Genomic DNA, 25,528 nt, shown 5'->3' on the forward strand with positions numbered 1-25,528 from the left:
GAATTACATCAAAATTTCCATATTATGAGGACTGAAATCACATGTCCAAGTGGACATGGCTGAGTTCGTCACTATACTATACACGTGAAGGTAAAATTCTCGTCATCACCCCGTTCGGCATCGCTGTGATTGCTGTTATCACGATCAACGATAACAGAAGAGTGAGGAATATCTGGCGGATCATTGGTGAATCCAATAGCAAGCCACCTTCGCTGGAGGTGGCTACCTGGCCTGGCTTTTTGGTGGTCTCAACAGGCGGCAACTGAGTTGGTGGGTTTTCATAATCTTTTTGGACCTTTTCTTCGGGATATCCTACAGCAGGTTCGCGATTAACATCTTTAGTCATTTGAAGAGAGTCTGATAGAGCTTTTTTCTTCTCTTTGTCGATTGTAAGGTGTTCAGGTGGCGTTTCTGATTCCTCAAGTTGAGTCGGGTCTGACGGTTTCCTTAATTCCAGAAGCAGATTTGCAATCTTCTCATGACTATACAGTCTGGCAATCGCAAACGGGGTATAGCCATAGGTATTCTTTCTCCAAATTTCAGCCCCGGCAGCGACCAAACGCCGGACTGCATCTTCCTTTCCATAGATAACAGCCAGCTCGAGTAAATCGCCCAACGCTTGGCGCTCCTTGGGCAATTCAGCTCCGTATTCCACCAATAAAATACCTACCATATTCCTATCATACATAGCTGTAGCTAGTGGGGATTGGCCCCATTGATCTTGGGTCTCAAAATCAGCTCCAGCATCTAGAAGGACTTCTGCCACTCTGACGCTATTGTAAAGAGTAGTCAGATGCAACGGAGTACGGCCATAATGGTTTGGAAGATTTATATCCGCACCATGAGAGATCAAAAGACGTGTTGTGTCGGGATTATTGCGCGAGGCACCGTAATGCAGTGCCGACTGGCCATTGTCCGGATCTTGCGCATTGACTTCTTCCAAAGTCGCGGTCTCAAGTCGAGTACTTAGCTCACTGATGGACTGGGAGTTGGAAAGGGCCCAGATAGACAATGGTATGTTGTCGGTGTCTGATCGTTTGACTGGCTGGATGATCGATCCAGTGTCGGTGCGTAGGGGAAGAGGACCAGGGACGTCTTCTGCCTCTCTGTTTTCTGTTTTGGCTCTTCTTGCCTCTCGAAGCATCTCAAGAGCAATGTAATTATTTGTTTCGCGAGCGATGTAGGTCGGTGTTCGACCAAAGTTGTCCTTGATACTTGGGTCACCTCCATACTGCAACAAAATTTCAATAGTCTCTTTGCATCCACTTCTGGCTGCATCATGTAACGTTGTCTTCCCATTAACGTCCTGCATGTTGACGTCTAATGTAGTGTCAAATTCGAGAAGGACTTTCAGTATCTCATATCGGTCGTTGACTGCAGCTGAATGAAGCATGCCGCGTTTGAAAACATCCGTGTGATGTACATTAGCTCCTCTCGCAAGTAACAACTCGACAACATGGACTTGGTCCTCATCAATAGCTCGATTCAGCGCAGTGCCGAGAGTGCCGACTTGCATCACCTCAGTGTCTGCACCATTATCAAGGAGAATATCCACCACCAGACCGTATCCTTCAGTTGCCGCCCAGAGAAGAGCTGTTGAGCCATCTGTGGATTGAAAATTGATGTCAATTCCAGGATGGGTGAGAAGCGCTTCTACACTTTCTGGTTTATCGCCCATAGCCGCGATCATTAATGCAGTAAGCCCAGACTCCGTTGATCCTTTGTCAATCTCCAAGCTCGGGTTTTGTAGGAGCGCATTAAGAATGCCGAGAAATTTGTTTTGTGCAGCTACCATCAATGGTGTATATCCATTGATTCTCAAATTCACATCAGTTGTCTCTTGCGTGAGTAGAAGCTTGACCACCTCTTCCTGGTCATGAAGGGTGGCGCCAAATATCGGAGTTGCGCCGACATTGTCCGCCGAATTGACATCAGCCCCTGCTTGGATCAGAGTGGCGGCAACATCCACGATTCCACGTATGGAGGCAAGTATCAGCGGTGTAACACCATTCACATCACGAATATTCGGGTCGACTCCATCCTCTAGAAGCTCAACCACTAGCTTGTTTAATCCGAAGTGTGCGGCCAAGTGCAAGGCAGTGCTACCATCTTTTCCAGCCCAGCTTGACGAGTCTGCATTGTCCACGTACCATAAGGCCTGTGATAAGGATGCAAAATACCCAGATTCTTTGAGTAACCTCCGAGCAAACCCAAATAAATCGTCTTGTGGAGTTTTGAGAAGATGATTGCCCCAGAATTCCGCCGCATACCTGAGAAAAGGATATTTCTTCAAGCGTGCATCGAAATCAGCAGATTCACTGGACCCTGTGCATGGCTGGGAAAAGGATTCAAATTGAAGATATGAAAGACATGTCGAGGTCAACTTTATACTTCCATCGGGAAACCAAGTCTCATGGTGTTTGGAGAAGAAATTCTTCGCTGAAAAATGCACCAGACGAACGCTGTCAGACTCGTCAATGACCACAATTCCAGCACACATCGACGCAATTACTTGCGCACGAATAATATCATCGGGACCAATGTCCTGGGCTTCATCCCCGGCGGCAATAGCATGCTCAATCTCGTGAAGCTCCAAAGGACGTTCCGCAAAGACAACCCATCGTAGAAACTCCATGGCAATTTCCCTATGGCTGTCTGGCAAGTCCTTGATGCGCATCATTGAATTTGTATAAGTACCTTCTAGCTCTTTAGGAAGACCTTCCAGCGCCTTTTTGACTTGAGAGGGTCGCATCAACGATGCAAGGAAATCCATATTGTGTTTTGCAAGCAGGAAAACCCCCTCGTTTTCTCCAACAACAGCAAGAACGATATCATCCATCAGCGCGGGATTGCCTTCAACAAAAAATCGAAGAAACTCTGATGAATCGATTCGCCACTTCACATAAGTGAGCAAATCTTCTTCCATCGCAGTAATGTCAATTCGGCTGCTGTTGAACTGTTTTACAAAGACGTGACCTCTGCGACTACATCGCTCTCCTTTCCCATAGCACGGCTCACAAAGGTCGAAGCCGCCAACGACGTCTTCATCACATTCACTGCAATGAAAGTGATATCTCTGACGGATACTTTTCCTGCATTTGTCGCATGTGATAGGAACGTTGATAAAGTGCCTTGTAATACTATCAATTGGTCGGGACGTCACCAGAAGATTGACTTTCACTTTCACTGACGTCAGCGATGTCAGTGTCTCGATCAGCAGAAGTCTATTTCTCTCCTCTCTCAGTTCATCGAGGCCATCAATCACAATGAAAGTTTTCGAAAAGGCACTCAGCTCGGCTCTGAGTACCGAAAAGTACTCGTCTCGATCTGGACTTGTTCCGGCCTTACTGTGTGTTGTGAACAATTTGGGCAACTCTTCTGACACAAGACCATAACGCTGGGCAATCTGTTTGACCAAGCTTGCCAGGAGGTTTTCAACAGACTGCGACGAAGAATCATCCCACTTGCAGTAAAGCATCAGGACTGCTGAATCTTTGAGACCCTCCTTCTCGCTCAGCCGCAGTCTGTCAAGCTCATTGATAACAATTGATGATAAGAATGTCTTGCCGACTCCCGGGATTCCTGGGCAGAGAAGAATGACATCCTCGTCACTTTTCCAACGGCGAAACTCATCACTTTCCAAAAACCATTTGCACGTCCCTTGGTGATGGCCCTTGAACAACAAGTTTTGCGTTGCGATAAAGTTCAGTGAAGATATCCAGTCGATTATCGGCTTCAGCTTTCCTTCGTCAAGAACTGCTTTGACAGCCTGGACGTCGCGATGAATGCCCCGAGTGAGGGAATAATTCGATTGACCTAACGCTGCATGCAGAGTCTGCTGCATGCGTCCCATCCGCTCAACTAGCTGGATAACATCTTGCTTCGCTAGCGGCCACCCTAGAGTCTGTCGAATACTGATTCGCGATGAGCGGGGCTTGAGCTTCTTGTCCACATCGTTGACAAGGCTCTCCAACTCTTGTAGAAGGTTCCCATTCGTGAACAAGGTCTTGAGTTGTGGCGGGAAATGGTCTTCGTCAAGAGTATCAACTATTTGCGCATGTAAAGCCTTAATGGTGATCCATAGGCTCGTCAGCTCCTGTAGCAGCTGGAATCTTTCTTTCCCACCAGCGCCAACTGTTTCTAGATATGTAATAATCTGAAAAGCAGCAGTAGCAACACCAGCTATGCTGGCTGCTAGGCTCAAGGGATCCATCAGGCTCCAAATGGATAAAATTCAACCATAGAACGGACTCCGCCGGAGCCATCTGGGGGATAAAATGGGGCCGCTCATGTCGGACCGATGACTAACCGGCTTATCTGCAGGGGCCGGGCCAAATGCACGAATATAGCGATGGAGCCAATCATATAACTATACATCCAGGGTTTTCATGGGTAAGTCAGACTTCATGCGTGGCGTGCATGACTTGGCCAATGGTCGTATGCCATGTGCCGCTGTAAGCCGCAAAAGTCCCACCTATACGAGGGCTAATTACCTGGGTAGCAAATACATCAGAGAGAAAGTACGGAGTAGAAAGCTGAACATGGAACCATCATCTTATTATATCCATGATAGGAGATAAGTTGTTTTGTTAGCTCACTTGTCTCATATTCCGACATCCCTCTAGCTTGTCCAGTGTGCAGATTAGATAGATTCAACTCTTCAGAATGTTTTATACTGTATCATATATGCCATTAGTATCAAACCATGGAATTCATCCCAGCAACCTTCCAAGGTTGGAGACTTGGATCGGTTACGAGCTCAGACCTAGGTAGGAGCTCACGTGCTTCCAAGGCTAATAAAAGGGATTTCCTCACAATTAAAAAAGTCCAGCTTTTTGCCATAAAGCTGGTAAGGGTTGAGTTTTGTCAAACTGGGGATTTAAACTTCAATAGACCTGATCTATTAATATGTGATAAAGATCCCTTGAAAGGTTGAAAACAAAGTACTGTGGGTATCGGCAAAGGAATGGCTCGGGCCGGCTTGGTCGGATAGCCTAAAGCTTAGTGTTGTGGAACTTCACGGTGGCAAATGACCTTGGAAGTCTACTGTGTACTGTGTAGACGTAAAAAACGCCAAATAAAACATTGAGTTTCTGTATGCTCATACACTTCTGTTGTATACATGTAATGTTGGATTGATTGTGCGATAAGACCTCTTGATCTTGCAGGCGAAAAGTCATGTAACAGTTGGTGGTACAGAGACTAGGAGTATATATTTGATTCTAGTGTATAGGTCATTTCTGTAAATAACTGACTAGTTATGCTAGAACATTTGTGCTAGAACATTTTTATTCACGGATGAATAGCCAAACTCCACAATGAAGCATACCAGCTCCGCTCAGCCAGAGGCAAGGAAGGGTAGCCTCTACCCTGAACTATCGACACACAAAATTAGGCAGACGCAGTGCATTATCACACAGAAAGAATACTCAGGCGTGACTGATGACTGAGAAGTAGATACGCGTATTGAAGAGAACTGCAGACTAGGCTATATCAGGTTAGATCCTAATCAAACCCGCGTGTGTGTTCCTGCACAATGCAGCGCATGGCTTGCATGTCATAACTATCGTCTATATATCTCAAGACCTTGAATATCATCACCGGAGTATTGAACCATTTCAAGTAACTTCATCGGCTCAACGTCATTTTTCACGGATCTATCGGCGACATTCGGCGACATTTCGTACTACTTTAATCTACAGCTACCATTTCAACTTTTACCCCTCAACCTGTGGATGCTGGGACCACAAAATTAATAATCCACTGTCGTGGCATAATTATGTATAATTCGGAAAAGCGGCAAATACTTCAGATTGGGAAATCTTAGAAGTCAACGTCTCTCTTTATGCACCGTGCATACTATGCTCCTTGGTACATTTGTTGGGAAACTCTCCATATAAAATGACTCCTGATTCCACAGAGTGCTCAAAACAGCACACACAATTATATATTCACCTTTGGCTTTATTTCTTCCGCGCTGATCAGAATGGCTGACACTCTACGTAAAAAGCTGGTATGCCAGATTGTTGATGACACGGCATACGAAAACCCGGAGAAGCTATTCTGCATCCATCCCATCTTCACGGAGACTTCAAAAGAATGGCGCAGGGTCACTATGGGAGATTTGGCTGACGCAGTGAACTACACTGCCCAGTGGATTGAGAAGACTATCGGTCTCAGCTCCCAGTGTAAATCATTTGTCTATCTGGGTGCCAATGATATCCGCTATGCTACTATTACACTTGCCTGTATCAAAACTCGGCACTCGGTGAGTATTCCAATTTTGGCTGGTGAATGAGTATCTTGACTAACTTATACAACTGGATAGGTACTTTTGATCTCACCTCGGAATTCAGAGGCAGGATCCCTTCACATATTGAACGAAACAAAGACTTCCAAGATCATCTATAGTCCTGAGCAACGCAAAGTTGTTGAAGCACTGCTGAATGCTGATAGACTTTTGCAATCATCGGAGTTCCCTGCTCTTTGGGAGACTTTTGGCAAGAAGGTTGATCAATATCCTTGTGCTGCCCTGTACGCGGATCTCGAGAATGAGGTGCCGATCATTATCCATAGCTCTGGCACAACTGGTAAGCCCTCCCTCATTCTACCAGTACCAATTACTTGCAACTAAGATTTCGACAGGATTCCCTAAGCCTGTACCATTCACAAATGGTTACTTATCCGCCTTCGACAATACTACTAAGCTACCTGTCCCTCCCGGAAGACGAGGTTCAATGATGCATATGCAGAAACCAGGAGCACTCCAACTTGTGTGTGCTCCTTTCTTCCATTTGATGGGCTATGCAGCTATTTTGGAGAGCATTTGCCATGGCATTCCCTTTGTTTTGAGTCCAGAGAAACCAATGACAGTGGAACTACTCGCTAAGATCTACGATGAAACCAACCCCGACCTTGTTTGGCTGCCACCTTCCATCATTGAAAGCATTGGAGTCTCTACGGTCGGTCTTGATCTACTCAAGCGTTTCGAGATCATCTTCTTCGCCGGTGCACCTTTGTCGCCTGTGATTGGCGATAAGCTTTGTGCAGATGGCATCCGTCTACAGAGCTTGATCGGCTCAAGTGAAGCTTCAATCTATTCTAACCTGGCACCCAAGGATCCAAAAGACTGGGAGTGGCTTGAATGGAACCCTTCTAATCCGTTATTCCACATGCAATATTCCGCAGACAATTTATATGAGCTGGTGTTACAGAGAAGTGAGACCCGTGACTTTGCTGCCATCTTCCACACCTATCCTGAAATTTCAGAATACCGTACAAAAGACTTATTCGTGCCACACCCTACCAAACCTAACCTATGGCGATACAAAGGCCGTCTTGACGATGTGATTGTGCTCAGTAATGGCGAGAAGTTCAATCCAATCGAAATGGAAAAGGTCATTGAGGGACATCCGCTCGTGGCAAGTGCGCTTGTTGTGGGACAAGGAAGGTTTCAGTCAGCATTGGTAATTGAACCGAACTGGGAGGATTTGCCAGAGGACTTCTCTGAAGGGCTGCTCATTGAGAAAACTTGGCCTATCGTTGAGAAGGCGAACAAAATCGCACCAGCACATGCTCGAGTGCTTAAGACCAAGATCGGCATAGCCTCTAAGAGCAAGCCATTCCAGAAAACTCCTAAAGGGTCGGTTCAACACCGACTTACCATGAGCGACTACGCAGAGGAGATTGACGCGATTTACGAACGCTCAGACGAGGAGCATATTGTCATAATTCCTCAAGATTCTACTCTGCAGGAGGTCAAAAAAATCATTCAAGATATACTTTCCCAACAATTGGAGATTGAACTCGTGTCGGAAACAAGTGATATCTTCGCATTAGGCTTGGACTCACTTCAGACACTTCGACTTTCAAAGATCCTGCAAGGTGCCATCTCTTCCTATCGACCAACTGATAGCACCGTCATCAACCCCCAGAAATTGTACTCTCATCCCACAGTTGCTCAGCTCTCAGGATTTATCTACAACCTCATCAACGGCATAGATGCGGTTGTGGAGGCTGGCAAGGACCAAGTGCAAAGTCGACATGAAAGAATTGATGCTCTCATCAAGAAATACACCAAAAACTTGCCAATAAAACAGGTCCACTCCTTCAACCGAGAGTCTAGATATGCGGTTGTACTCACTGGCTCGACTGGCTCTCTGGGTAATTACATTCTGAGTGAACTTATCAAGGACCCTCAAGTCAGCAAAATCTACTGTTTGAACCGTTCCGAAGATGCCGGTCAAAGACAGATTCTCAGCTTAGAGGAGAAGGGCATTGTCATCCCGAGCGATTTCTCCTCGCGTGTGGAGTTTCTGCAGGCTAGCTTCGGCGCGGAAAAATTTGGCCTTCCTATGTCTAAATATGAAGAACTCACAAAGACGGTGGACACGGTAATCCACAATGCCTGGAAGGTCAACTTCAACCACAACGTCGCGGCGTTCGAGCATCCCCATATCGAGGGTATGCGACGATTTATAGATTTCAGCCTAGAGAGCACACACAGTGCACACATACACTTCATTTCATCCATCTCCACTATTGGTGGCTGGACCAAGGAGCACGGCCCCTCTGTGCCAGAGATCCCACTGGAAGACCCCGATGTTGCATTGGTACAAGGTTATGGAGAGTCAAAGTTTGTATCCGAGCGAATTTGCGCAATCTCTTCAGCTCGCTCTGGTGTACCTACTAGCTTCCACCGTGTAGGGCAGATTGCTGGTCCGACTACGGAGAAAGGTGTCTGGAACAGACAGGAATGGGTGCCTGCGATAATAGCCACATCCAAAACCATTAAGAAGGTTCCGACAGCGATTGGTGACTGGGATGTGGACTGGATCCCCGTGGTAAGTTACCTATAACGTCTACGACTATGTCTTGTACCTACAACTGATTCCGTGAAACACAGGACTCGCTTGCCAAGATCGTAGTAGAAATAACGCGCTCCCGTCGCGAAACGGAAAACAACGACCGAACGGCAGCCTTCAACCTCGTCAACCCCTTCGGCACGTCATGGAAGTCTCTAATCCCACCTATCGAGGACCGATACTCGGTTGAGCCGATCATATTTAGCGACTGGATTGCCGCCCTTTCGGCATTCGCTAACCCAACTGAGGCCGACTTCAATGACAAGCCGGCGCTCAAGATTCTGGACTTTTACCGCAGTCTCAATGGTGAGCATGGTAAGAGCAGTATGGCTGCACCTGTGCAGACTACCCACGCCCAAGGCGCTAGTGAGACGATGCGCACCCTCGGCCCAGTCAATGCAGCGCTGATGGAGACCTGGTTGAGACAATGGAACTTCTGAGTGCGTGCGCTCGATGTTTGTACCTTGATAAATCTCTCATGTCAATTGAAATCGATTCAGTTCAATTTGGATATCAACCTAGTCAAGCTGTGCTGCCTACCAGTCGCGACTATAGTCAGTCTTTCCAAATAAGAGGATCTGCAGCCACATGTAAAGCTCCATATCTTGCAATCCTTCCCCTTGCTGTGGCAGTTGTAGTAGAAGCCAATAGGAAGACTTCCCCGACCCCACATCTTTTGACTTAAATACTACCGCCCCTTTCTTGTCTATCCTTTCTACATCACGTCATATAACAAGAACCTAGTGGACCGTAGTGAAGAGGGCATGTGTTCTAGACTAGATGATCCCATTATGAATTAGCTATAAATTGACTGGATCATGTACCGGAGGTCGCTTAGTCGCTCGCTTCTTGGTTACTTAGCTCTGGTGGGTCTGACAGCCTTCCTTCGCTTTGAATCTTCTAAATCTTCCGGTCGGCTATTCTTTATTAATGCAATGTGGATCAGATCATGGAGTCCAGCCACGTACACCGACTGCGTTGGTTGTGTAATTCACGAGCTGGTTGTCCTTAAGTTTGGGGGAAACAATTGCTGTGAATGAAATAAATACAAACAGTTTGGCTAAGGTCTTTCTATGGGTAGTCTGTAGTCATATAGCTGCGATGCAGCCCGAGCATTTGAATCTTGTAATGAATGGCGGTATCCTGATGGGGCAATGCTAAGACCATCTAGTTACAGCGGGAGTACGCGGGTAGAAACTATTCTCTCTCTAAAGGGGTTGGTTGGGTATGAATACAGTTCCAAGGTACAACCCAGCTGATTCTAAGGTTAACTATTGAAGTTAACAGGTGACAGAACTACTTTCCAGTGAAAACGCCCTGTTCAAGAAGAAAATAACATTTGAAATTCATATTTGATTTAGCCCCTTATATCTTCTATTCTTCAATCTTGTTCTAGGTTTAAACACGAATAATTATTGAAATCAAATAAAAAAAGAAAGAAAAAAAAAAGACCACAAGCTGTGCAGGCATGTTAAGATGAGAAAGCGAGGTATCAGTAATGTGAGACAGGACAATCAGTTCTCCATCTCCTCAAAGAGACCATCCAGTCTGTATCTTTTAGAGGTGAGGTGCCAGGCAATATATCCATTTTTGTGGGCAGTCCAAAGTTGCGCTGCTAATCTGATGTCTTTTTGGACTAGGTTCATATCATTGCTATCAGGAGGGATGCACTTTGTGAAAGCCTGGTCCACTCCAAGAGTAGCCCGTCGAACACTTTCGAGTAGTTCATAGAATGTATCTCGAACGGTCCATAACTTAGAGCTGTTGGATTCAAACATGCTCTGCCTGCCTGCCTGTCGGCTGGCGTTTGTCTTCAGGAAAATGTAGTTCCATGTTTCTCCGTCAGCCATTTCCTTAGGGAAGGAAAGCAAATCGTTCATATAGTTGATAAAATGGCTGATGCTAGGAATTGATGATATATAAATGTTGGAGTCAACTTCCTTCTGGCGCGATATTTTGAAGGATGCAATCAGATATAACAATGGCGCAGCACTAGATGAACGCAGGTAGGCAGGAAACCCTTCCAGCGAGCACTCTTCCTCCTTGGGATGAGAATGCATAAGACGCTTGGGATCTACATTGCAGAGCGGTAATTCAGTCTCCATTCTGGTTTCTCGGGCACAGGCATCCACAAAAGCACTCATACTATTTGCGGCTAGGCTTCCAACAAGTGGATCCTGCGAGCCAAAATAGTCGGCACACATTGTGAGACCTTGTCTTAAGGCCACGCTCCAAGAGCCATTGGGAGGAAGTCCTCGCCACAGATCGAAAGAGAACGAGGGAAAGGCTGCTGCGCTGATCTGAATCCAGAATGGTAGAACTGTCGTCGCATGATATAATCACAGTGGTGAGAGCAGCTACAACAAACTTCGTCTCGTGTTGACAAAGAGGATAGCAGTACTCAGCAAAGGTAACAGCGTATTCCATGGTGCGTGCGAGAACCTTATCTTTTCCGGGAAGGATGGGTCGAACGTGTTCGTTGACCCACTCATCAAGGTCATGGCGAAGCTTGTCATCAGGGGGTACAGTGTGCTGCTTATACCCCACATCTTCTAGCAGGAGACGAAGGGGTTTGTATAGACGTTGGGAGACATCCTGCTGTTCCTGGGAACTCAGCTGGTTGCAGTCATGAAAGTCCAAACAATCGAATTCCGGGCTGGCAATAAGAGAGAAAAAGTCGACCGTCATTTTCAAATAGCCCTAGTAGATTGCTTGTAGCGAGAAGGGGAAGAGAGGAGCCCTAAAAGAGAGTTGAGGTTTCAATCTCAAAAGCTAGGTGATCATTCAGTATTTATATTTCAAGGTTGACAGTCCTTTCAAAAAGTTCCAACATTGTTGGTCTCTATCTCCTAGGTAGCTTTGGATTTACAAAGTACATATGCTCCACTCGTGGGTCTATTAGCTGGCATACTATCAGGATTTGAAGGCCCACAACTACATCTCAGGAGTTGAAGTTGAAACCTTGGATGTCAAGAAAGTGGCCCACTCCTTCTAGCATCAATTGATCTTAGGGACTTGCTAAATCAAGCTCTCTGCATCGGATGGTATTCCTTCCAGGGTATTTCTCCATCTAGCTAGGTAGATAATGAGTAGATAAACAGTTGTATAAGCAAAGCTAGAAAACCATGAGGAGCCATGGAAAGATGGTACTCGAAGCGATTAAATCCCAATGCTGTAGATGCCCAGTTGGCACCTAATAGTGCTATTGAGAAACCGGAAATCCTTAAAACCCTTGAAATTGTTGCAAAAAGCGGAAAACCCTTTCAAATTGGAAGAATTTGACCCAGCGGTATCATGATTGTCGCGAAGATTCAAAGTGAATGGACCTGGCAGTCGATAATCTCCGAAATCAATTATAAAATCTAAGAATTGCGAATAGGCAAGTATTATTAGCCCATTTCTATATACTTGTAGATTCTACGTACCTACTCACATATTATAATTTTAATGAATAAGACTAGTTATCTAACAGATTTTTTAATTTCCCCTTTTTGAAGAATAGAGGTAAAACAAATGTGCGGCCTTACGATTACGGTATAACCTTGTTTTCTGTTTTTTTTTTTTTTTTTTTTTTTTTTTTTTTTTCTTTTTTCTGTTTTCTGTTTCTTTTTCTTTTTCCAAAATTATATGGAATAGCTATGAGAGATATTCTTCCTTGTTCTATGTTAAGTGGAATTAATATCTACCTAGGTATAATGACTATTTACTGGCAGAGATCAGAATCTGGTTGTAGTGAACAGTTGGGTTCGCCTCAATATCACGAATGTCATTTATCATCTAGGTACACAGTCCCCTGGAGACTCTTGAACACTTTACTCTATTCCAGCTTATTGGTGCTGAAGTGCTTGTACTTTTCAGTAGACTTGGCCCGGAGACTCTTCCCATAGACAATAAATATCAAGTTGCACATCATAACAAATGTGGTAATCAGGCCAAATGCCACATAAAACCATGCCAATCCTACGCGATCAACCCATGGTTGAAGAACGAAGACAAAGACCGTAGCAATTATATTGCGTAGAAATGTCACTCCGACCACCGCATCCGCAATGATCTATCAATGGTCAGTGGTCATGAAGCTATTAAAACCATTGAGACTGCACTTACATTGGGATATGCGTCCATGAGATAAGTCAATGCAGCACTGCTGGCTGGAACAAGTCCAAATGCACATATAGCCAGTCCAAAAGCTGGTAAAAGCCAGTGCAGACCTTTTTCCAAGCAAATACCGAACATGAAAATACCAGCTGCCACAAATGGGGTGAATGCTAGTGCAAGCCAAAGACGCATTTCTGGTTCGTATATTCCTTCATTCTTCTTTGAAAGATAGATAGCGATCCAGTCACTTAAAATTCCACAAATTAAGACTGCCAAACTCGTACCAATGAATGGAGAGAGACCCATAAGACCAATCTGAGCAGAGGTAAAGCTATATGGAGGAAGAGTCATCACGGTGGATAAGGTTGCGATAGGCACCGAGGCACATGCAGTCATCATTCCATAGAGGAAAGCCATGAAGAACACAGTTGACATGGTAGCCATAATGGTGAATGGTTGATATATATGCTTGAAAAGTTGGTCAAATGATATTGGAGAGTTGGACCATAGCTCTAACTTTTGACAATAGGTCTTTTTGGGGATAGTATAGTCGATATGAGCTGTGCCAGTGGTTGTTTGACCAGTAGGAAGCGAATCTCTGGGGGATGTCAACGTTTCAATGTTTTCTTTTCCCGTGCCATCGATTGATCTGATAAACATTGTCTCTTCGTAAAGAAATACGAAGGCAACAAGGCCCGCTCCTAGCAATATGGTCATCCACCACCAGACCCAACGCCACCCCTGGGAGAGAGTAATGTATCCGCCCACCAATGTGGACAGATTGGCGCCAGTTGTCATAAACCAGAAGTATAGGGTGTTCATCAGCCCTCGCTCGTGAACGAAGTACACATCTGTCACAGTCATCTGAACTATGACTTCTGCAAGAGATCCAACAATGCTGCTCAAGATATTGACTAACATCAAGTCCGCAGCATTTTGCATCTTAGCAGACCAAGCACTAAGACCACATAAACTGGCCAAGCTCAGGATGTATACTGGTCGTCGTCCAAATTTCAATGCGAAGGGAACCAAGACGATGGCGCCTACACATAAGGCTCCACAGCCGACTGCATTGCTGTCATTAAGAAGTGCGACACTGAAGCCTAGCTCTTTTTGAACAGGACCCCAAGTGGATGTTGCAATATTGATTCTGGATGACATCGGGAGTTAGTGCTGATCTTGTACTACAATTCCAAGATCACTTAACTCACTGTGCGAGAACGATGATGACATAATAGCAAGCCAATGCAAAGTTCAAGTGCTTCCGGCTTTGAGTCTTTAGCACATCCCAGTCAGCGCGATCAAACTTGACTGGAATGTTGGTGCAGATGCTTACCCAATTCTAGAAAACCGATTCTAATCAGCACTTACGTCACACATGGAGTAAAATCCCTGCGGTTACATACCAGTGGATCATTTGGGTCGCTAGTTGGTTTGGGTTCCAAAATCAGACCCGATACTTGTCTTTGGTATGGCTGATCTGCCATGGTGCACTACGTTAAGGCGCCTTTTGGGGAACTGTTTGTGAAGAACTAATTGAAGGTATCGTCCAAACAAAATTTTGGAGAAGTGAAGCGTAAAGAAGTTAAGTGCGAAGAAGAAGTGAAGTGAGTGAGGAAAGAAGAAACCTTGCGTAGGTCTGCTGCGTAGGAAGGAAGGTCTGCCACGTAAGGCACGTGGCCATCATCTACCACAACATTATTGCAAGGCTGTAGGAGCATCATTAGATAACATTAGAGGGTGCTCACCTTTGATTCACATGATTCTCGGCGATAAAACACGTTTTGATAAATTTTCAAGAGATATCCGATGGAGTCTTCCAAGATTTCCTAGAATGATATGAAACTTGATAGAACTCGGGAGGTACAGTACAACCTGTCGGTCGAAACCTTGGCAGGTGATATCGGCCTTTTTTTGATGATATGATCTTTGATATTCCAACCCCCTTATGGTCAAAGAGTCAAAAGAACTCAAAAGAGAGCCACTGGGTAACTCATTGATGCATTGGGCAGTCCATCCAAGTGACCACCTGCAAAAATTCTAAAACTATACCCAATAGAAAGAGATAGCCTAATGTGTCGTACGGAAACAGTGGATATTAGTTACAGAAACTGAGAAAAATTGAACCAAGTGAGAAGAAGGCGGTTGATAGGTACCTTCTACAGCTATTAAGTAGTTGAGTATGGAGTAGTAAGCAACCCTGGAGTTAAGGCTTGACCCTGCTAATTTTTGTTGATACTTAAATATCATCGAGTAGACACTACTTGTTAACTTATCAAGTCAGATACAATGTTTATTTATTCAATATTCAATATCTCGTACTCACGGCAAAAACTACTCATGTATAGTTACATTCAAGATAAACGGTAGTATCCAAATCTTTTTATCTTTAGACAAGAATCTAACCAATAGAATCGACCAATAATAGCTTTTATCTGTTCACATTCTTCTTCATTAATCATCTCCGCCTTTTTTCTCCAAAAGGAAACTACTTCTACAGCGGCATTCTAACATTCTCTTGTCCCAACCCTTCTTCTATTTCACCGCCAAATCATTATCTCTCTCGAAGTCATCTCTGTAAATATAAATCAACCTCTTCTGATGACTTCGGTATTTCGGAATGGTCGCATTTTTTCGCCACAAAAAGATGGGAGTAATTTTTCAGAGACAATGATCATCGACAATGACAAAATTACCTACGTTGGATCATTCGATGAAACAAAGATCCCCGTCAATGCAACAGTCATCGATCTAGAGAATCGCATTGTCGTCCCCGGTTTTATTGACGGACATGTGCACATCTTGCACTTTGGACAATCATTGCAAAAGGTCGATCTCATTTCATGTACTTCTCTTGAGCTGATCCGGGAGAAAATCAGGGCATACGCTCAGGCCAATCCCGATGTTCCCCAGATTCTTTGCCGTGGATGGATTCAAGCTTCTACAAATGGAGTTGCACTAGCCAGCATGTTGGATGATCTCGATCCACGTCCCATTTTTATCGACGCTTTCGATTTTCACTCTATGTGGTGCAGCACTTCTGCTCTTGAAGAAATGAAACTTGAAAATATATCAGATCCTCCTGGTGGTACTATACATCGTGATAAGGACGGGAAACCCTCCGGCCTTTTGGACGAAACTGCCCTTACAAACATCGTTTGGCCGTATTTGGAAACCTTGTATTCACACGAGGATAAGCTGAGCGCTTTGGACGCAACTTTCAAGTCTTATACGGCCACTGGCTATACGGGCCTTGTGGAAATGGGTATGGACGAAAATCTATGGGAACTCCTAAATGAATACCGCCAGGATAGTTCTATTCCGTTTCATATTGGTGCTCACTGGCTTGTACCCTTCGCGAGTGATCAAGAAGAGAACTTTCGATACGTCGATCGCGCTATCGAATTGAAGCAGAAGTTCGCAGAACCCGACTTTTGTATCCTAGGGATTAAGCTCATTTGCGATGGAGTCGTTGATGGATGCACTGCAGCTCTCACGCAACCTTACACCGGTAAATCTGATCCGGTGGACCCTATTTGGCCCGAGAACATGCTGCAAGAGGTGGTCCAACGCGCCGATGCCGGTGGACTCCAATGTGCCATCCACGCCATTGGCGATCTTGCCGTGCACCAGGTCATTAACGTTTTGTCACGGGCCGGCACCCCAGGGCGAAGACACAGAATCGAGCATCTCGAGATGACCAGGTCTGAAGATGCAAAGCGACTCGGAAATCTTGGAATCACCGCTTCGGTGCAGCCAGTGCATTCCGACCCGGCTCTCTTCAAAGCATGGCCCAGCCTAATCGGCAAAGACCGATGCAAGCGGGCCTTTGCCTATAAGGAGTTCCTAGACGGCGGCGCTCCTCTTTCCATTGGAACGGATGCCCCTACCGCGCCTCATTTCCCTTTTCCGAACCTTTATAATGCCACAACTCGGCGCTCAGCACTGGAACCAGATTCTACTGATACTGTTAATCCAGAATACAGTATTAGCTTAGTTGAGGCTGCAACTGCGGCTACTCAAGGCGCGGCATATGCCCGTTTTGCAGATTCGTGGACAGGTAGCTTGCAGGAAGGCTTGAATGCCGATTTCATTATTGTGGACATGCAGTGGAACCCGGATATGCTCCTAGAGGCAAAGGTTTCTCAAACATGGTATCGGGGAAGTAAGGTTTATGATTCAAACAGTGCAGTATAGCAGTATCAGTATAGCAGTATTATTTCAGCACCTGTGCATTTATCATGTTAAAATTTAGTCTGAAAAAACGTTTCCAAAGTTGCTACAAAACACACGGGCATTAAGCACATTGGGATGAGAATAGAGATTTCAGTATCACCTCGGGGCACCCGGTGTCATAGCATAAAGGTAAAGTGCATTCATTAGAACATATTCTTTCATTGATACCTATTACCTATAAAACAAACTTTTACTTTCTTTCGCCCCGTATAGCTTACTCTTTCACACCCGGGCACTTAGGTTAACTCCCAAACCCTTCAATAGTATGATAGTTGAGAACAAGAGGACTTGTACATGGCCTTGCAGGCCTTCCAGTGTACAACGATCGTTATAACTCCTCCGGGCTGCGTAGATCACATTGGGTGCCATGATCAACCGAATTACGAGCTATCAGGTTTTCATGTCAGTCCTTTCCTCAGAAATTTCAGTCACAGCTGGAGAAAACCATACCTATAGCTGTACTTTGATTGTCGGAGCAATGCTCAGTCAAATAGTGAAGGTCCTCCATGGCATGCTGATGAGCAAGCTCGGCACACATGGTTTGGGGGGAACTGCAAGATTTCATGGATTAGACAGCCACTAATAATTGTGATACATGGCATACGGTGCAATACTCCTATCTACAATCATATCCACATCCTTGAGGTTGTGTGCTTCGATGCCCCTCTGCTGATGGTTGAGGTAGTTGCTTCCCTGGGTAGTACTAGGATCAAGCGGGTGACCTTCGGTACATGTGACGACCATTTTCAATGAATATAGTGAAGAATAGTAGGCTTGTGCTTTTCAAACGGAAATACAGCAATTCTTGATAGATGAATATAAGGGCATGGGTGAGGCAAATAATTATTGGGGCAATTTCTGGTGCCGTCATCGGTTGGTGGCGACCCAACGATACCTTGGACATGTCTACACGACACCTAATAGCCCTAAGGCCTGGAGAGGTTCATGAAACTGGAAATCTTCTAATTTTTTTTTATCTAGACAACACCATGATTAAATTATCTTGCACTTCTAGAGCTATCGCACCAAGTGATGACGAGTTTGATTTACCGTTCTCAACTACAAGAATTTTCACTCCAGTCTCATTATCTCAGTACTAATGGTTGTAGATAACTCTACAAAAAGTCTCATAATCTTTGGATCAAATTCCTCAGACTCCATTATCAACGATGGCGATCTACAGGATTAGATCAAGCCATCATCTAAGATCTTGATATCTGTGCTTTTTCTTACAAATAAAGTTTGTGGCAAAGAAGATAAGGTTCGTGTACCGCCTTCCAAAAACGGGCAATAAAATGTGTGATTACACCGGCAATACTTCTTTTCTGTCGTGATGGTTTCCAGGAGGTCCAGATTCAGGTCCTTCAAGAGGGTTTGAGCCCATAATAAGAGCGATGCCATCCTGCCTTTTACTTTTAAAACAACTCATGATTGGATAGCTTGCTAGCAGCCTGCTAATAGCCTCCACTAAGAACGGATGGCAACAATCAAATCCGCCTTGTGACTTTTTGTGACACAATGACATAGATATTAGAAGCATACCTAGGTAGTTGCGGACATTCACGGATATTCTAAAAGAGGGTTTGAGAGCCTATCAAAATAAGCACCTAACATGAATTAGGGTAATCTACAGGCCCCGGGGGTTAGAAAAAGACTGCTATTGTGCAAAATTAAAGTACATTTTGAGGTCATGTTATGCTCCTCGAGTCATCCACAGATGTTCTTAGATGTGTGAATAAGTATCATAACATGATCTTCATTTAGCTCGTTATCAGCCTTGAACTGCAACTGGATCTGCCAGCCCTTGGACAGGTGGATATCGCCATGGATCGACGTCCGCGAGCAACAGAGTAATGTAAATGTAAAAAATCTGCAGATTTCGGAACTATTTAGGTAGTTATATGTTAATTTGAACCCTTCATTGGAAAAGAATGCGGGATTGTTTACCAAGATTCAAAACTAGATGTAGAACATTGAAGTTTATTCAGTTTCCCCTTTAGCTTATGATAACCGGTGAACCAGACTTCGTCGGGTTTTCAAAGGACCCATCCGCGCTAGTTCTAAAAAAGGTAATGGCAGGAGAAGCCAACTTTAAGTGGAAATCTCGACGTTAGCTCGATAGGTGAATAAGAACACAAGAATTTCATTTTATTTGGTCCTTTTTTTTTTTTTTTTTTACTATTTCACCACGAAATCTCAGGAGTACTTACTACTCAGGTACTCCCTACCACTTTTCAGTTGCTGCAAATTTCTTTAACACCCTGATTCCTGAGGTCCGACTCAATCATCTGAATCCCGATTATTATTTACCAAAGAATCAAGTCATACGATCAGGATTCAGAAGCTGCCACAATCAAGTAGATCTTGAGTCACCAAGTACCTAATTAAGGTGGTTCCTAAAGGGAATCCTGGATCTCATTATCTAAACATGGTATTCTCTCGAGGCGATGCTGCTGGAGACAATGAAACGCTAGGTATATATTAGTCTTTCCAACGCACCGAGTCTTATCAAAACTGACAGTCATTTCAAGACCACATTGAAACCAACAACAACGATGTTGAACTTGTTACCTGGGATGGACCAGATGACCCGGAAAACCCTTTCAATTGGTCTTTGCGCCAGAAATGGGCCATCACCGGGTTGGCAATTCTTGCCACCTTTATCACCATATTCAACGGCACCATCATCACAGTTGCTCATGATGCAACAAACGCAGCTTTTCACGTCTCCGATGCCGGTTTTCCTAATTCCTACTGGCCTGTGACATCCTGGTCAATGGGCGGCGCTTTTAGTTCGCTATTTCTCCTTCCATTGATGGAAGATTTTGGTGTAAGAGGGGTATTCTTATCCACCTGGGCAGTCTTCATCTTGTTTGTCATACCTCAGGCTGTCGCCCAGAACTTTGCTACAATGATTGTGACGAGATTCTTCGCCGGCGGCTGTTGCTCCATTTTGTCAAATACTGCTGCAACAGTGATTGGAAACATATGGCAAACCGATCGAGAAAGAAATTCCACTGTTCGTTTATATATTGCGGCCTATATGGCTGGAAGTAGCATCGGTCCTGTTATTGGCGCACCCATTTTCCAGTTTCTCTCATGGAGATGGATTGGATATATGCAGCTGATCTGGTACGGAGCCTTTTTCCCTATCTACATCTTCTGGTTCAAGGAGTGTCGTGAAATTGCTATTCTTGGGAAGCGTGCCAAGGCATTGCGACAGAAAGGAAGATGCGCATACACCCAACATGAGCTTGACAGGGAGGGAACTTCTATGCTTCAAATTGTTGTTCGCAGTGCATCACGGCCTATGGTTATGTTTTTCACCGAGGGTGTCCTTTTCATCCTAGCCCTCTGGTCTGCTTTTACTGTTGGCACCCTGTACCTGTTCACACAGTCAGTTGAGCAGGTTTTTGCCGCGCTGTACGGTTGGTCACCAGCAGATGCTGGGTATATCCAATCAGCCATCGTGATTGGTCAACTCTTTGGCTTGGGATTCGCCATGTTCTCAGGAAAGATTTACTTCAATTCTGCCGCTCGTAACAAGGAGTGCCCAGGAACTCCTATCCCAGAAGCACGATTGTACTTGGCCGTTCTCGGAGGAATCTTCGGAATCTCTGGTGGCATGTTTACATATGCCTGGACTTCATATGCCAGCTTCCCTTGGATAGCACCTGCGATAGGTCTCTCAATGGTGGGTGCCGGTAGTATTCTTGTTGTGGAAGGACTTTCCGGCTATCTCATGGATGCTTATTCCAACTACGCTGCTAGTGCAGTTGGTGCCTGTGTCACTGGCGAGAACATCCTATCGGCATTCTTGCCTCTGGCTGCCGGGAGCATGTACACAAACTTAGGGTTTCAGTGGGCTAGCTCACTTCTAGCTCTCATTTCACTCATTCTGTGTTTAGGACCGATCCTATTTGTGATCTACGGAAAGGAAATTCGGGCAAAAAGCCCTTTGATGACGAGTGGCATGATGGAGAAGGCTAGAGAAAACACTGAGTCCGTCTGACTCTAGCCTTTGCCTCTTTTCTGACCTGTATATAATTTGTTATCAGCGGTGCTGCAAGTTCCATCACGAATAATGACCATAATAGAATATATGCTCAGCACGAGACATTTCCAAATCCCGGGACCCTCCGTCTCTACCTCGGTGATTGACATATTGACGTAGTATCATGCACATCATAATCGATGAACCGGTGGAATTTGCATACCAATTGGTTCGCATGTGGAGCAGCAATCTATTTAGTGGCGTCTCGCATCCGTAAATAGCCTTGCAACCTCACTCTTAACTCACAGTGTCAGAGAGTGAACCCCTGCGAAGCGGAAACCCAGGGGCTAGAGCTTCATCGTGGTGGGGCATGCATTTTGCCATCCATAATTCCCATTGTCCGAGCTTTTAAAGAATAGAGTGGAACTGAAGCCGGTCATCATTGGTTCGAAATGCAAGATGGCTTGCCTTAATTTTGGGCATCGCAGGCAAATCCAGGATTATGGAGAAAATAGCGGCACAGCTAGAACATGGCGTTCACTAGCTTCAGGCCTTACTGTACTAGGCAATTGCTTTGCAGAATGCATTGTTATCATGTATTCCCGACAAAATTCAACGACATTTTGTACTTAGTACCATAGTTCAACGTGTACCCCACATTGTTTAGAGAGACGTTGAGCAGCCACCTCCGGAAGCCCGGCATTATCTATCTTGTTTCATCGAAAGAAGATTTCTTTGCGACTCTTCAAGTACAGCACTACACATATACTGTTATAATGGAATTCTCTGGTTTCTTACAAGGTTTGCTTTAACTGGGTTTTTAGTTAAATATCTATACATTAAACTGTACTTTTAACTTTGAAACATCCAGCTAGGTATATTTCACAATAATGGCATCTAGACTCACTCATGTTTGCCGCTCATGTTCCGTATCTAACCTACCCACCCACTGGGTCAGGAACTGCTGTGGACCTCCTAAAAGATACCTTCAGAGGCCCAGGGCTGTAACCTATACAGATGTAATATCAGATGCCTTACTCGGAAAACTTGTACCTATGCATTGTCAATACTCTGAATATGGCCGTATTCACATTTATCTGTTTATATCTCCATTTCTTGATCTTTGCTTAGAGCCTGTCTAAATCAAAGAAGCTCATACTTTTTGTATTCTTTTTTTGTATTCTAGAGGCGATTCTCGGGAGAAGTTCTTCAATCGCTCGGTTTCCCACGGATCAACTGTTTGTAACGGCTCAAAGCTTCAAGACAAAAGCTTGTACAGATCTGACGTGAATCGCAATCACTTGAGACAAGTCAGACGGTACATCTCCACTCACTTATTGAACATGTACACATTTTCAAAAAGTAGAATGCTAAATTTCTAGTACCACATTTTACCTCAGGCCGTTTAGCCTTGAGCGTTTCAAATTTCAAGCCTTAGAGAATGATACGCATATTTATGTTTATAGCTATATCAATACAATGAGTTTTGACTTTCAAGGCTTCAAGATTCGGTTTTCGTGGCTCAGGACAGGCTTCAAAATATTCCAGGGTTATATGAAAGCTTTTTACAGCAACATATCCCCAGGCTTCGGAATCCCGGAAGTCGACCCTCAGGTGGAATGGTCTTGGGATCGAGAATAAAGGTTTTGGTGTAGGGTTAGCTGATCTAAGTGAATGGTCACTGTAAGATATTCTAAACACGAGTATATTTCACACATGTAATTTCCTTATTTCTCTATCTGTGTAGATACCCTGTTTCCTAGGTAGCCTAGAGATAGGTACTTTAGCATCACTTGACCTCGAGAGCATGGAATTTAAATGCTGAATGTAATATACTTCCAAGTTTTCCCAGCTTGCCACCACCCCTGGACATTAATATTTACATTATATGTCTCAGTGAATGTAGGTTCTGGTACCGTGGATAGACTATAGACTCATACCTTTATTTTAGGAAGCATTCCTGGCGAGAATTGGAAAAATCAGCTCCATGTGGCGGCGATCTGAGAGCAACTGACTATGTAGTCAGGATAGTAGCCCTGCCCAGGTGGAAGGGATTCATTCCAGGTTTGCCATGAGGATCAGATATCCGGCTTTTTTTGCGCGAAAGAACGACAGAATTCGCCTCTGCAAACCCTTACAAGGTAGCTCCCTGTAGGACGCCTAAGATCGTACGATTTCACTTACTGTTACCTACTAATGTATCCAAAAAAGATCACCACTATGGATGTTTCTTAAGATAAGAGTGAAAAGGGGCAGCTCAGTATGGAGCATACGGAAGTACAGCATCTGGTCTGATTTTGGCTCAAGTGCAAATCCGATACATGTCAACCAGAATTTAGAAAAAGCCTCATGGAGCAGACTAGGTCCCGCTATCGTCGCATCTAATTTGAAAAATTGTATTTTTCTTTTCTCTTTTTTTTTTTTTTTTTTCGAAAATCAAGACCAAAGCCCTAGGTTCTTGATGTGCATAAAACTAGAACTTCTAGAAATGTTTCAGGTCAGACGATCAAACGAATACGACCATCGCTCCCCTGCCGTGTTGTGGCCCACCCGGGATCGTTAGTTTAGGGGCTCGCGGAGTAAACCCACTGAGATTCTCTCAATCGTATCGGTGAAAATTCCCACACAAGTACCACAGTAGATACTGCGCCTCTTCCTACAATTGGTAAAGCTTCACGAGTCGTACTCCATAGTTGGGATTACATGCAGGTAGATTATAGTTATGTATATGATTTTCCGGTATATCGTGCCCTAAAACCTTGAAACCTTAGAACCTTGGAACTTCAAAAGGTCAAAACCTTATAACGGATACTATAGCTATACTTTAGATGAGCTCATAGCTATCAAGCTCGAACAGAGACAGAGACATGATGATACAACTTTAAAACAAAGACAAAGGTCTTGGGAATAGATCGAGGCACTGCTCCTCATCTCACGGACTCGGGGATCAGATCCCATGAGCATCGGCACTCGGACTCGTTTCGGCCGTTATTGTCTACCGCAAAAATTTCCCACCGATCAAGTGGGGTGTTTTGATGTTAGTCTCCCTTGGAGCTCACATTCCCCATATTTGGCTAACCACTAAGCTCGCTAGCATATACGTACTAGATACGAATACAGGGAGTATTAGCGGTGTACTCTAGTCCTCCCTAATGTGGGCAAGCTGAAAGGGGTTTCTTCAGCCCTCTGGACTACGGAAATTAGCTCTTAACAAAAAGGCGGCAGACAGTCTGGATTTGCAGATCCTAACTAGGTATGACATAATAACTAAAGGGAAGAAATCAGCTGTTAGGGCACATCCCTGCGACAGTATACAGGTCCAACGCGCTAACATAAACTAGATGGTAAGTTTTTCAACGTGGAGAGATAAGTCCATTCGTTAAGGGGTAAAATAGTCAGGCACGAATATAATCTTGACGGATGAATCTCGGCACCAGGGAGGATGGGGAGGAACACGTAGTCTGGATCCATGTATATCTATGGAGTACTACCATAATTTATTGAGACTTGTATGTTCTGATCTGTCGTATGGAGAAGTATAGGCTTGGTAGAATTCGTAGTCAAGATAACTGTTGGAAGTAACTACTCTTGGGTACTTCCTCATTCTAGATGAGATAGAATTGGAAGAAGCCGGAACCACAACACTAGCCACAGCGGTTTCCATAGAGAGGGAAATCGGAGAATTGACAAAAAGAAATGGGACCCTCCATTGGGGGCCGATTCAAGTGGGACGAGCAAAATCCCGTTTCGAGTCAGGTGGCTGCATGTAAGCGCCCAATTACACTCTGAAACAAGAGAAGGCGGGTGCTTCAAATCCCAGCGCCAGTTTTATGTGCCAGGACTTGGAAGCTCTTATGTACTCCACTTCATCGTGCCGGTCTCGATTGCCCCCTCAACGACAAAAGCAGAAGGTCAAATGAGCACAGACATTGGTCCCTGCCAACCCCCTTTGTGTGTTGATGTTGATACATCAAATACAGAAAGAACGTTGAAGTCTGCAACACCGGTTTGAATGTGAGAATAACATCCTAGTCAGGGGTTCTATTAGAACTATACCTATAACTAGTTAAAAGAAAGTACCTTGATACAACCTTAATGGAATGCATAAAAAATACAATGAATAAAGACCCAAATAATGGAATAAATGGCTATTGGCTAGACCGAGAAGAAAATCAACATTACAACTAATATAAAATCTTTTTTTGGTGTTTTTTTTAAATCTTATTTACACATTTTCCCAAAAAGATGATCCGGCCCCTCCCTTTTAGTGTCTCTTTTTAGTCCCAAGAGGAAGTGGGACTATATTCGGATCTGGTCAGGAACAGTGCGGATACAA

At 44.5% G+C, this 25,528-nt stretch overlaps 6 protein-coding genes across 6 annotated transcripts; 3 read left to right on the plus strand and 3 right to left on the minus strand.

Annotated features, from left to right (window-relative positions):
- Positions 1–76: 76 nt before the first annotated feature.
- N7495_000878 (uncharacterized protein) lies at positions 77–4,213 on the minus strand (the record flags this gene model as incomplete). The annotated part of the gene is made up of 1 exon (XM_057203548.1): positions 77–4,213. One exon carries the CDS (start codon positions 4,211–4,213, stop codon positions 77–79), a length of 4,137 nt encoding a protein of 1,378 aa, XP_057067621.1.
- Positions 4,214–5,986: 1,773 nt separating this feature from the next.
- On the plus strand, positions 5,987–9,304 carry N7495_000879 (uncharacterized protein; the record flags this gene model as incomplete). The annotated part of the gene is made up of 4 exons (XM_057203549.1): positions 5,987–6,268; positions 6,329–6,590; positions 6,646–8,843; positions 8,906–9,304. 4 exons carry the CDS (start codon positions 5,987–5,989, stop codon positions 9,302–9,304), a joined length of 3,141 nt encoding a protein of 1,046 aa, XP_057067622.1.
- A 1,074-nt stretch (positions 9,305–10,378) lies between these two features.
- Positions 10,379–11,552, minus strand: N7495_000880 (uncharacterized protein; the record flags this gene model as incomplete). Its single annotated transcript, XM_057203550.1, has 2 exons — positions 10,379–11,009; positions 11,065–11,552. The coding sequence occupies 2 exons, from the start codon at positions 11,550–11,552 to the stop codon at positions 10,379–10,381; spliced, it is 1,119 nt and encodes a 372-aa protein (XP_057067623.1).
- A 1,129-nt stretch (positions 11,553–12,681) lies between these two features.
- Positions 12,682–14,449, minus strand: N7495_000881 (uncharacterized protein; the record flags this gene model as incomplete). Its single annotated transcript, XM_057203551.1, has 4 exons — positions 12,682–12,918; positions 12,972–14,112; positions 14,174–14,304; positions 14,369–14,449. 4 exons carry the CDS (start codon positions 14,447–14,449, stop codon positions 12,682–12,684), a joined length of 1,590 nt encoding a protein of 529 aa, XP_057067624.1.
- Positions 14,450–15,632: 1,183 nt separating this feature from the next.
- N7495_000882 (amidohydrolase) lies at positions 15,633–17,159 on the plus strand (the record flags this gene model as incomplete). Its single annotated transcript, XM_057203552.1, has 1 exon — positions 15,633–17,159. The coding sequence occupies one exon, from the start codon at positions 15,633–15,635 to the stop codon at positions 17,157–17,159; it is 1,527 nt and encodes a 508-aa protein (XP_057067625.1).
- Positions 17,160–19,626: 2,467 nt separating this feature from the next.
- On the plus strand, positions 19,627–21,210 carry N7495_000883 (uncharacterized protein; the record flags this gene model as incomplete). Its single annotated transcript, XM_057203553.1, has 2 exons — positions 19,627–19,672; positions 19,730–21,210. The coding sequence occupies 2 exons, from the start codon at positions 19,627–19,629 to the stop codon at positions 21,208–21,210; spliced, it is 1,527 nt and encodes a 508-aa protein (XP_057067626.1).
- Between the last annotated feature and the right edge of the window lie 4,318 nt (positions 21,211–25,528).

The sequence above is a fragment of the Penicillium taxi genome (assembly GCF_028828555.1).
Source record: "Penicillium taxi strain IBT 34144 chromosome Unknown utg000001l_segment0_segment0, whole genome shotgun sequence".
Taxonomy (NCBI): Eukaryota; Fungi; Ascomycota; class Eurotiomycetes; order Eurotiales; family Aspergillaceae; genus Penicillium; species Penicillium taxi.